Source organism: Hyperolius riggenbachi, chromosome 4, assembly GCF_040937935.1.
Source record: "Hyperolius riggenbachi isolate aHypRig1 chromosome 4, aHypRig1.pri, whole genome shotgun sequence".
Lineage (NCBI taxonomy): Eukaryota > Metazoa > Chordata > Amphibia > Anura > Hyperoliidae > Hyperolius > Hyperolius riggenbachi.
Window position 1 is genome coordinate 128,496,960 of NC_090649.1, and position 12,637 is coordinate 128,509,596.

Here is a 12,637-nt window from a genome sequence, read left to right on the forward strand (position 1 = left end):
CCTCCCTCCAGGTAATAGATTTTAGATCACCCTCCCTCCAGGTAATTGATTTTAGCCCATGCTCCCTCCCTCCAGGTAATTGATTTTAGATCACCCTCCCTCCGTCCAGGTAATTGATTTTAGATTACCCTCCCTCCAGGTAATTTATTTTAGCCCATGCTCCCTCCAGGTAATTGATTTTAGCCAACCAATCACGTAATTGATTTTAGCCCACCCACCAGGTAATTGATTTTAGATTGACTTAGATTCTTAGATTTATTGACTTAGATTTATTGACATAGTCATGTCACTGACTGTCCCCAGGACCTCCCAATCTAGTCCTACCATAGTCATAGTCTAATGTCCTACCATATTATTATGTATTTGCATATCACTGACATCTTCTGCAGCACATTACAAAGTATGTAGTCATGTCACTGACTGTCCTCAGAGGAGCTCACAATCTAATCCATGGAATATGTATGGTAACTAGGACATTACTTTATATTAAAGGAGGGGGACTCTATGCAAAGTTTTGCTGGGTAGTGTTTTTTAATTACAATGCTGCTAAGTTCGTGTACATTTGGTCCTGTCAGAGAGAGAGTGTGACCCGAAACCAATAAGAGTTTGTAAGGGATCAAAAAGAACCCCAAAAGCCTACTAACAAAAAAAAGCTATATAAATTTGCCTTCTTAAAGGGAACCAGAGAGGAACCTTAATAAAAAATAGAACAAGATTTTATACATACCTGGGGCTTCTTCCAGCCCCATAAGCCTGGATCGCTCCCACGCCGCCATCCTCCGCTTCCTGTACCGGTGGTACCGGGTCCCGTCACTTCCAGTGGACGCGGCCAACTGTCCGCATCACAGGGGCTCCCTCCATACCCGTACGCATGAGGCTGCGCAGTAGGCAGCCTCATGCGTACGTATATGGAGGGAGCCCCGTATGATGCGGACAATTGGCCGCGTCTGCCGGCCGACTGGCCGACACACGGCAATGACGGGACCTGGTACCGGCGGATCCAGGCAGCAGAGGACGGCGGCGTGGGAGCGATCCGTGCGTATGGGGCTAAAGGAAGCCCCAGGTATGTATAAAAGCTTCCCCCCAACGTCTCTGGTTCCCTTTAACACAGAAGATAATTCTGCTTTTTGAGAGCAAGAAAGATCTCCTGTGGCTCGACGAGGTAGGACTTGGGACAACAACAGTTACAGAGTACCCAGTAAACTCATTGTGACTCTAATCAAACAATGTGGGGTAACTCCCCTGAAGAAGTGACATCAGTAGTCACGACAACCTGCAGGAAAAGCATTGATTATTCTAATAACATATTTGGTAGATTGTCCAAGACATGTCCTGTAATACCCACATGTGTACAACATTGGGGGCAGCTATACATCTCTGGCACAACTGGCTTTATCTGTACGAGACAGTATGCTGATATATTTGCTCATATCTGTGGAGAAAATTTAGCTGTGTCTGGGGCCCCCATGATGTGTAGGGGTTTTATATTTTGCCTTACATGACCTTCTGCCATACTGCTACTCTACAGTCTTAGTGCAGTACAAAAATATGGATTTGGAGCAGATTTAGCACACTGTGGCCCATATGCAATTCACTTTTTCACCTGAGTTTTCTCCTAGGAGATAAATTATCATCTTGTTTTTAAAATAACTTTTCAGCATTTTGCAAGTGAAAAGTACCAAAATGTAGTTGTAAACTACTATCAAATTTATTTTGAGTATTTTCTTGCTTGCTGGGGCTTTAAAAGGCACTTTATTTAGGAGCTGTAAAAATATCACCTAGGAGAAAACTCGGGTGCAAAAGTGAATTGCATATGGGCCTAGAAGGTTTAATTGAATTGCCTTTGCGGGTGCCTCTCTGTATCCTGGGTAACTACTATAAGCTGCACTGATGGTTGACGTGGCACCGATAAACTGAGAAGAGTGTCCTGCAAGAACTTTGTGACACCAGGTAGTTGGAGGGGGGGCTGGAAATTCAGGTAGAATGAAGGATATAGCATGAGGTATAAATATAATATAAATATTAAGACATTAAGAATCTATCAAAAGATCTGTTGTGTGCGCGCTTGCTTAATGTACATTACACACTGTACTGACCTAGTCGCAAGAATATGGCTGACACCTCTGCCATACGTCCGCCTACTGAAGAAGAGATGCCATGCTCTGGTTTGCTCCAGCCAAGACCAGCGCGCTGTAGCCGGGCCTGGATAAAGTCCCTGCACAAGGCTTTCCCCTGCGCAACCAGCTCCTTATCAGTGGGAGATCTTTCAAACACCTCAAACACCTCTGCAGCAAACACAGAAGAACGCCGTAACATCTCCATCTTAGGGATCACAGTCTGAGGTATGGCAAGAGTCTCTGCTGATACCAATCAAAGGAAGGTGGTTGTATCCAGCGAATCCTGAGTCCAAGCTGGTGCCACAGCCTGTGAGGAAAAGAGATACTCATATTCACAATTATATTTACACAAATGTTATACAGTATTTTTCTATAGCGAGCGAGGGTTTCCCACACGGGGCACATTTTCCTCCTCCGTACCAGCATATATGCCTTCAGCGCTAGATCAGCAGTACTTTGCCCATCTCTTTTAGTCCAGGCAAAAGCCAACAAGTGAACGTGATGCTATGTGAAGCTATTTTTGGACGGTCCATGCTCTGGGAAAAAATAAGTGTTTATTTTTAAAACTGTCAACACAGTTTCAGTTATGTTACACATTATCCATATCCTAAAGCTAAACTCAGTCAGGATAAAAATAATCCCTAAATTTATGTCAATGTGAGCGTAATCTGAAAGTTCCTCACTGTACTTGTGTTGGTTCCTAACTATAATAATTTATGGTTGTTTAATTTCAGGATTTAAATAGCACAGACATATTATGCAAACTTTCACAGTACAGATAAAGTACAGATGACTCAGTGTCTCACAGTCTAGTATCCTTACCACCGCCTAGAGACAATTTTGAATAAAAGCGAATTAGCAAATCATTAGAGATGATGAGGAAACTGGAGTACCCAGAGGAAACCTATGTAGTGCAGAGAACACAGAAACTCCATTTAAAGGACCACTCCAGCGAAACAAGTAAGCAGTTAAAATCTGACAGAACTGACAGGTTTTGGACAAGGCCATCTCCTTATGGGGGATTCTCAGGGTTTTCTTTGTTTTAAAAAGCATTTCCTGAACTGCACTTGCTAAGTCTAACTGTGGTTAGGGGAGCTGGCTGGTATCTTATTATTTTGGCAGTTAGGCTTAGCAACTGCCGTTTAGGAAATTCGTTTGAAAACAAAGAAAACCCAGAGAATCCCCCATGAGGATATGGACTAGTCCAAAACCTGTACTGTCCGATTTTAATTGCTTACTTTTTTTTCCACTGGAGTGGTTAATGTTCTCTATTTATCATAGAACCCTATAGCTGAGTGCTACATATAAGCATCATCATGCTGAACATAGCCTTCACTGGCTTCCTAAAGCCTAATACACATGTACGAGGCATGTCACATGGCAGGGATTGGGACGCAATGCCTCAACTGAGGCTGAACAGACGTGTCTCCAGTCACTAGGCTTGCAATGCATCCTGTTGCAATGGGGGGGAGGAGGGTGGTGGCTGATGGAATAGTTCCTGAGGACTATTTTAGAACAGGCAGGGTAAGTAGGGGAAAAAATGGCCTCGGCCAGGCAGATCACTAGTTATTCTCAGCGTTGGTTTTTAGTAGGAGGGCTTTTCGGTTTGTTTTAGCCCCCTATACATTCCATGTGGTTCTGGCTCGCCCTGGGCTGGTATTTTGTGTCCCAGGCCTTGGTCTTGGTAAAAAGTAACTCTCAGGCTAGAGCTCTATTTTCAGTTTTGACCTAGTATCTCCAGCTCTTCACTGGTATCAGTTCTTCTGAGTGTTGATTGAAACATAACTTAGCATTTCAGTCATCATCTCTAGTGGTGATATCATTTGTAAGCTATGAGCTCATACTGCTTATTTTAGAACTTTGTTAAGCTTATACTGTACTGCTTATTTTAGAAATTTTTCTCCACAGCGCCATGCAGTAATTAGTTAATGAGAGTACAGCGTGTTCTGTGTACTTACACCTATTACTTGTACAACATTCACAAGATGCTCCAGCTGTGTTCTGTACACAACTTCATACCTGTTTGTTTTGAGAAAACATAACAGCATTCTCTTACCTGTCCTCTTACCTGTGCCTTATAGCAAACCTAAAGTGAAAATAAACTGATTAGATAAACAACTGTGTCTATATTACTAATGCGAAATAGGACTTATCTGGTATCACACAGTCTTATTTTTGTTTAAAAACCTAGATGTAAAGCGTTGCCTGTCTCAGGTGAATAATAATGTTTGTTCAGCTTCCATACAGACAAACCTTGAACTGTTGAACCTTTTATCTGTTCCCTGCACTAAGAAGTATTTTTTCGAAAGCACACAGACATTTAAGACCTGTAATGAGTTGTAAGTAAGAGTTACTCTATGCCAACTGCAGAGAAATATTTACTCATTCAGAGCCCTGAATTTGTAACTTTTACAGTGAAAATTGACAGGATAGGTCTGTGTAGCATTGGGACTATACATACACATATTCATCTCATGCTACATGTCTATTCATGATTCCTATAAATTGATACATACGAGCAAGACAAGTATATTGTAAGTTTCCATACAGACATCCAATTTTGATTGGACAATGACTGACCAATTTTACCTCTTCCATGTAATATGATAGATTGTCTACACAAATATCCCAAATCTGTTGGCCTTCATACTACATGGAAGTAGTAACATTGGATGTGTGTAGACTGGTAACTGAGCAGCTGAAGGAACAAGTCTATCTGGGGATAACTGGTTGTTTCTATAGATCAACAGCGCAGCCTGCGTGAAAAAGCAATGTTGATTTTACCATTCACTAGATTGTTTAACGTGCTACCATGCATTGCCTAAGGGGACAAAAAGGCCAGCCCTGGTAGAGATAGTTATGATCTCTGAATGACCAGGACTGATTGTATTCTTTTCTGTGCAATCTCCTGCCAGCCATGTCCTGGTATCTAACAAGATGAAATGCAGAACACAGCAGGTGACAGCTATGAACTGGCAGACTATAACAATATGCCCACACACTATTCTGGCAAGTCATATCTTATAAATAATGAGCCTATGCGGTTTACTTACTCACCCCCTTTTATTGAAATACCAATAGATTGGGAAACATACCAGATACCCAGTCATCAAGGAAAACTTTGCTCGCCGGTTGGTTTTATGAGCAATCCTGCTGTTTATTGGATAATTCAGAATGACAAGTCCTGTAAACCTCTGAAGAAGAGGGATGGTTCTCCTGAAACATGACTCAGGTACTATTACAGGAATCTGGCCACAGTTCACACTTGTGGGAATCCCAGCATTCTCAGTTGTGGCTCTGTGGTATGTTCTGTATTACTTGCTTGGCTCTTGTAATGAGCTACACCCACTTCGCTTTTAATCAATTAGTGATTCTTTCATGACATTGTTTTCTCTTCAGTACTAAACTAGTGATGTCATTATTTTTGATATTTGTATCAAAGCCAATGCAGCGTAACCAACTGAACTTTAATCTGTGTTCAAGAATTGCCATGTAGTTCATGTAAAAAAAATGATTACTATCTGTTAACATGAGCCATAAGGCCCCGATTACACATAATCAGTTGCTCTCAGTTAAAACTGAAAGAAAACTGATTTTCAAAGTAATGCCCATGCACAGTTTCCACTTAATGCGTTTAACTGAAATCTATTTCACAATGCACTGCTATGGAAAAAAACGCCTACCAACACGTACTAATGCATACTAACGCGTACCAACGCATTAAGTGTAAAAGGGCCCTTTTACACTTAATGCGTTGGTATGCATTGGTATGCGTTAGTATGTGTTTTTTCCATCGCAGTGCATTGTAAAAAAAGATTTACACAGTTGCTCTCAGTTATAACTGAAAGAAAACTGATTTTCAAAGTAATGCCCATGTTTTTCCTATTACGTTTTAACTGAAATCTTCTCCCAATGCACTGCTATGGAAAAACCGCATACCAACGCGAACTAACGCATACCAATTGATTAAGGGTAAACGGGGCCTAACTGTCCGCTGGTGCATGCATGGCTCTTAATATTTTTATATGGCTTTATGGTTAACGATAAAGATAACTTTGAGTTTGAATTTAGATTTACATAATGAGATACATCACTGTTCGCTGGATAGACCAGTTACTGACATTTAAAGAGAACCCGAGGTGGGTTTGAAGAATATTATCTGCATACAGAGGCTGGATCTGCCTATACAGACCAGCCTCTGTTGCTATCCCAACCCCCCCTAAGGTCCCTCTGCAATCCCTCATAAATCACAGCCACGCTGCTGACAAACAGCTTGTCAGAGCTGGCTGTGTTTATCTCTATAGTGTCAGTCTGCTGCTCTCCCCGCCTCCTGCAGAACTCCAGTCCCCGCCCCCGTCCCTTCCCTCCCTGCTGATTGGAGGGAAGGGACGAGGGCAGGGACCGGAGCTATGCAGGAGGTGGGGGAGCAGCTGAGATTGACACTACAGATGTAAACACAGCCTCACAGCATGGCTGTGATTTATGAGGGATTGCAGAGTTCAGGGGAACCTTAGTGGGGTTTGGGATAGCAACAGAGGCTGGGCTGTATAGGCAGATCCAGCCTCTGTATGCAGATAACATTCTTTAAACACACCTCGGGTTCTCTTTAAAGTACACCTGAAGTGAGAGGGATATACCGCGATGCTTCACTAGCGTGGCTGCTACTGCGTTACTTAACGTAGTAGCAGCCGTGCTAGTGAAGCATCGCGGTAGAGATACGTCACTATCGCACAACATTCACGAGGATCGGCCCTTGCTAAGCAGCGCACGCTACGCTGCCAGTAGCATGCATAGCGTGCCCATAGTAAAATTAAGTTGTGCTTATATCATCAATCTGAAGTAGAGATACAACATGAGCCGAGACTGATAAAACATGAGATAATCAGATAAGGAGAGATCAGTTACCAGATTTGTTTTAGGAATTAACCTCTATGTGACTGCTGTTAGGACTCTGAATTGCTATGGAGGCCATTAGATGACAAGGTAAATGGATGGAGCGGAAGGCTGCGTGGCTGGATTTCCATACTTACTAGGTCTGGATAACCCAGTTTTGGATAACCAAACATGAGCAGATCTCTTCCTGAGAATTCTGGGACAGATCTACCTGAGCTTATTAAGTCTTAGTCTTTATGTTTTTTTGAGGGGGCACATACGTTTGGGCGGAATACGCGCCATTACGTTTAGGTACCTGTGAAAGACTTGTTGATATCTCCATGCCCAATATTTGTAGGTGCAATTTGCATTTCAGGTGGCCCTGGCACCCACTATTTTATGGGGTGAGCCCGGTGCTCAAATTTACAGTAATAGTTTTTCATGGGCACGTATGGTGGAGGGAGGGGGAGATCTTAAGGATTAGTTGGTTTAAGGTTTATCACCCACCTAGGGTAAGGTGAGGGGGGGTGTTTCGGTTGGTCGCCTATTAGGTGAATTTTAGTGCTAAGCACCACCTAGGGGGTTCAGGCCTTATTCAATTCACTTTTTCACAGAAGATGAAACAATATCTCCTAGGAGAAAACTTAAGAGAAAAAGTGAATTGAATAAAGGCCAGGAGGCCATATGCAATTCAGTTTTTCACCTGAGTTTTCTCCCAGGAGATAATTTTTCATCTTCAAATTAGAATAACTTTCCAGCACTTTTCAACTAAAAAAGTACCCAAAAATAAATGAAAAAGGACTATCAAAATTATTTTAAACCTTTTCTTGCTTTCTGATGGTTTAAAATGCATTTTATTGACACATTTTAAAATATCACCCAGGAGAAAATTCAGGAGAAAAATGTAATTTCATATGGCCCAGTGTGTGAGAAGTAAAAGTAGAAATGACTTAATGGTAAATATATTTATGAAAGTGAAATGCATTGAAGCTAACCAGACCAATTTCACAGGGTTTCAGAGGTGCAACTGCCCTGAAATTGCCCCTGTGGGTCAGACCTTGCATCTATGCTGGACTGCTTCTTGTGATATAAAGGGTACTATCAGTAGATACCGAGAGGAGGGGTGAGGGGGGTTCCAGAGTAGCCCAGCCAGGGAATGGAAAGGCTCCCTGCCACCTATTACTGATACAAGAGGGGTGATCTATACAGTAGGGATACAGAAGGCAGCAAATACTCTAAATGAGTTCTATCTTCTGCTCTAACTATCCATAGCTAATATATGTGTAATAACTGTTGTGTTAGTTGTGTTGTGTTGGAAGCTCCTGTACGAGTAGTTATTACAAAGATTTGTTTTATGATTTATTTTTTAATCTCGTTATATAGTAACTAGCTTATTGTGCAATATGCCCATTTTGTCTGCTCGATTAATGAATAATATATTGTATATGACAAACCCTCAAATCTTTCCTCCAGCACTAGTAACATTTTTCTAGTATGTTTTTATGTATAATCTGCATTGCAGCATCTGACCTATCTTTTACTCTGACTTGCACAATATTTGTGGAACCTGAAATAAAACTGTGATGAACATTACATGTGGAATTCCCCCGATACCCAAGTTAATAGGAAGGTTTTTAAATACACGGGTGATTTTTATCTATAGCAGTTTAACCACTTTAAAGCGGACCTGAACTCAGAGCTTCCTCTCTGCTCTAAAAGATAAGCGACAGCATAATAACCTTTACAGAAAAACATTTGTTTGTTACACCTAATACAAATCCTACAATAAATCTGCAGAGTTTCTACTTCCTGTTTTCATGGAAGCAGACATATTGTTAACATCCTGTGTTTACCAATTAGCTTATCTGCCATAGGCAGTCATGTGGCACAGGGGTGAGATCGCATTACAACTTGTGATAAGACACAGATGAGGGGGAATTAGACAGGCTAAACTCTCTAAATACATACAGGCTGCATTTCTCTCTGTTTTCCTTGTCCGTATTGTTGATTTCGATCAGCTGAAAGTGACGTGACTGCCAGTACAAGGTTAAATCACTTAGGAACTGACATTTAAGTCGCCACTGTAGTTAGCCTTTAGGCTGTTCTCACATACTAAGCAAAATAAACAAAAACAGGCCACAGCAAGGGCAGACCAGAGTAAGCTTGGACCTCAACCAAATTATTATGTGAACCTAAAACATAAAAGGGATGCATTAACAAGAAAGATTTAAATGCAGCTGAATAAGGTGGCAGTTCACAGTTACTGATGTGTGATTTGCTGGTGCACAGAGAAAAAACATCTACTGAGCTGCTGGCTATACTGGTTGAGCCAATGTCTATACTGGTTAGGAGGTCTCCAGATATCTCAGGCATAAAGGTGGGTAATAGGGAATTTAAGGTTGCCTTGTTCGCCGATGACACGGCTTTTACTTTGCCCTCCCCCCATGTTTCTCTCCCAGTTTTGTATGATGTGTTAGAGGGGTTCTGCACAGTTTCAGGATTTAAGGTTAATAAATCAAAATCAGAGGCTATGGTTTTTTTTGCATGTCCCCTTCACAACAAGAATCCTTGGCTGCTTCCTTTCCCTTCAAACTCCAGCCACGGGGTATGAAATACCTAGAGGGGTATTGATCACTCCCTCAATGGATCGTTTGTATGCTGCTAATTAGACACCCATGATAAATAAGTTACATGCTCTTCTAAGAGAATGGCAACACTAACCTCTCTCTTTTGGGCAGGATAAACGCCCTCAAAATGACTGCTCTCCCAAAAATCCTATATTTATTCCGCTCTTTGCCCATTCAAGTATCTGTTTCAGATATAAACAAATTGCAATCCCACTTTGGCTCGTTTGTTTGGGCTGGGAAGCAGCCGAGGATTCGGTACCAAGATTTGGCTAGGGATAGATCTAGGGGTGGTCTGGGGGCTCCTTAGCTTATGCAATACTATCAAGCCTCATGGCTAGCTTAACTCGCCCAGTGGTCCTCTAAGCCGGGTTTCACTAGATGGGTCGATTTGGAAACGGCCCTGGTCTTTCCTTTTCCTCTTAGCTCCCTCTTATGGACTAAGCACCCTATTCTGCCACAGGATTCCCCTCTCACTATTATTAAAGAATCTCTATCTATATGGAAAGGCCTGGCTAGGCACCTGGGGATCCTGAGATTGGGCTCCTTGGAGGAATCGGTTCTTCTCAATAGCGACTTTCCCCCAGGTCAGGAATTGGGGGCCGGGCACCACTGGTTAACTCTTGGCTGCTTGAAGATTAAAGACCTTTTTGCACGATTCAGTCCTTCTGCCATGGGATGAGATAAAATCTAAGCTTGATCTTCCCCCGGCCCAATTTTTTAGTTTTTTCCAATTACGCCATTTTCTGTCCTTAAGGCTCAAACATGGCATAGATTTTCAACCCTCCATTCTAGCCAAGGAATTTCTTTCATACTCTCATAAGCCGGGCCTTATCTCTCTAATGTATTATGAAGTTTGGTATGATAAAATGTCCCCCACCACTCCCGCTATGGCTAGATGGGAGGATAGGTTTGTCACTGTTTTATCCACTGATGACTGGGACTCAATATTTGAAGGACTATCCAGGTCCTCCATAAATTGCATCATGAAAGAAAGAGGCTACCGCATCTTATACGATTGGTATAAAACTCCTAGTGGGTTGTATGACAGGGGATTCATTTCTTCGCAGAAGTGATTTAGAGGTTGTGAGGATAGAGCTGACAGCTGCTTTGTTGGTGGGCCTGCCCCGAGGTAGATAGACTTTAGAGATATTGCTTTAACTTGGCCTCTAAGGTTCTCAAAACTGATGTCTCTCTTAACTCATGGGTGTCCCTTTTCCATATGTTATCTCCTGGCCTTTCCAAACACCAAAATTCTCTGTTAGTTCAGTTTTGCAATGCTGCTCAGGCACTCATAGCCAAAGAGTGGAAATCCTCTAGCATCAACACTAAAGCCCTTCTTAATAAAATTCAGGAGATGTATCTAATGCAGATGCTCACCTTTTAAATTTCCAATCGCATGTAAAATTTTGAGAAAATTTGGACCCCCTGGTCTGATTGGTTTGAGCGTGCAGAGTGTATTCCCCCAAACAATGTATCTAATGCAATGCTTGCTTCCTAAAGTTATGTACGCTCAAGACGACCCTAGCATCATTTTTTTTTATGACGTTTATTATCAACAATATGTCACAATATGTCTTACATATGGATATTTCTGCAACTTATTTTGTCAAAGTTGTATGTTTTATTGTTCTTTTTCTGTTTGGCTTTTTGCACTAATAAAAGCTATTGTTGAAAAAAAAAATGTACAAAAGCGACAGAAAGGCAGATAGACTAGCGTTTTCTTCAAACCTGAAATCTTACATAAAATAAGTCAGCACTTAAGGGTTTATTTTCTGAAAAGGCAGAAGCTGGAAAATAGAGTATGTATTGCGTCTTCACTGCTTGTTGTGGGCATGGGTAAAATAAAATCAGTAATTTACATTAGCAATTTACTAAGCAGTACCTGGCACCCATTCTCACTTGAACCGTCCCCTCTTAGTTCCTAAAATAAAAAACCCTACTAATGCCTAAACCTAATCACCCCTCCAAATGCCTAAATGAGCCCCCACCTTCTAACTGCCTAAAACAACTCCTCCCTCAAGTGCCTAAAATGAAACCCCCCACCTAATGCCTAAACCTAATCTCCCCTCCTACTGCCTCAACAACCCCTCCCCCTTCCTAGTGCCTAAACAAGCCCCCCCCCCTTCAAATTGCCTAAAAGTGTCCAAAAAGTACCCCTCCATCCCCTCCTAATGCCTAACTTTAAGCCCCCTCTTAGTGCCTAAACTGAACCTCCTAAGCATGGCACCAAAATGACCGCTAGTTGTAACCAATCATTGAATTCCTATGTAGTAGCCTATCGGCTACCAACTGCATTAGACACCTAGCTCACTGCTTGGGTGCCCAATTAACACTGATCTGGGAAAATAGATCTCTACTTTTTACCACCACTTTTTAGGGGCGGATTGCCATCTTTATAATTCTCATTTGTAAAGTGGGTTCTCCACAGTGGCTGCACTACTCCTGGTTCCTAATCCACCACACTGCCTTGCCTTCAGCATTGTGAGGCTCACATACAACACTGCCTTGTTGTTTGCCTGCATCCAGTTCCTACCACAGTAATATGAACGTATAATTTATGTGAGCCATTAACATATTAAGTTGTCCTGACCTTTACACTATGACTCACAGCTACATTTATTTGTGTTGAGATTCGTCTTAATGACTGACACGTTGGCTAAGTGGTTATGAAACTCCATATCAGAATTTAAATACGAATATTTATATCATGGTGTAATGTACTCCAGAATGCAGATCGAGGTTAATAGTTGGTGACATAAGTGACACATCTTGGAATGTACCTATTACATTTTCAAAACTTTTATATTAGAATATAAAGTGACCTGTGAGGCTGATGAAGAGGCTTGTCCAGTCCTAAACATTTACACGATACCCCCTCTGCCCCGTAATGAAACTAAACTTAGTGTTAGACACTTCCTCTGTAAGTAACCCAGCTTTCAAGGCAATAAGCAGCATGCATGCCTAAGTCTGCAAAGAAATTGCATATGGTATCTTAAACCTTAAAGTGTACCAGAATTGAAC

The 12,637-nt window shown here is 41.7% G+C and overlaps 1 protein-coding gene across 6 annotated transcripts in view; it reads right to left on the minus strand.

Annotated features, from left to right (window-relative positions):
• BOK (BCL2 family apoptosis regulator BOK) overlaps positions 1-12,637 on the minus strand; it is a 115,310-nt gene that overhangs the window by 44,061 nt on the left and 58,612 nt on the right. For all 6 annotated transcript variants that reach the window (XM_068280628.1, XM_068280626.1, XM_068280627.1 and 3 more), the window contains one exon: positions 2,097-2,424. In XM_068280628.1, the coding sequence (XP_068136729.1) occupies positions 2,097-2,322 (226 nt within the window). In that variant the 5' untranslated portion in view covers positions 2,323-2,424. The remainder of the gene's footprint in view (positions 1-2,096; positions 2,425-12,637) is intronic.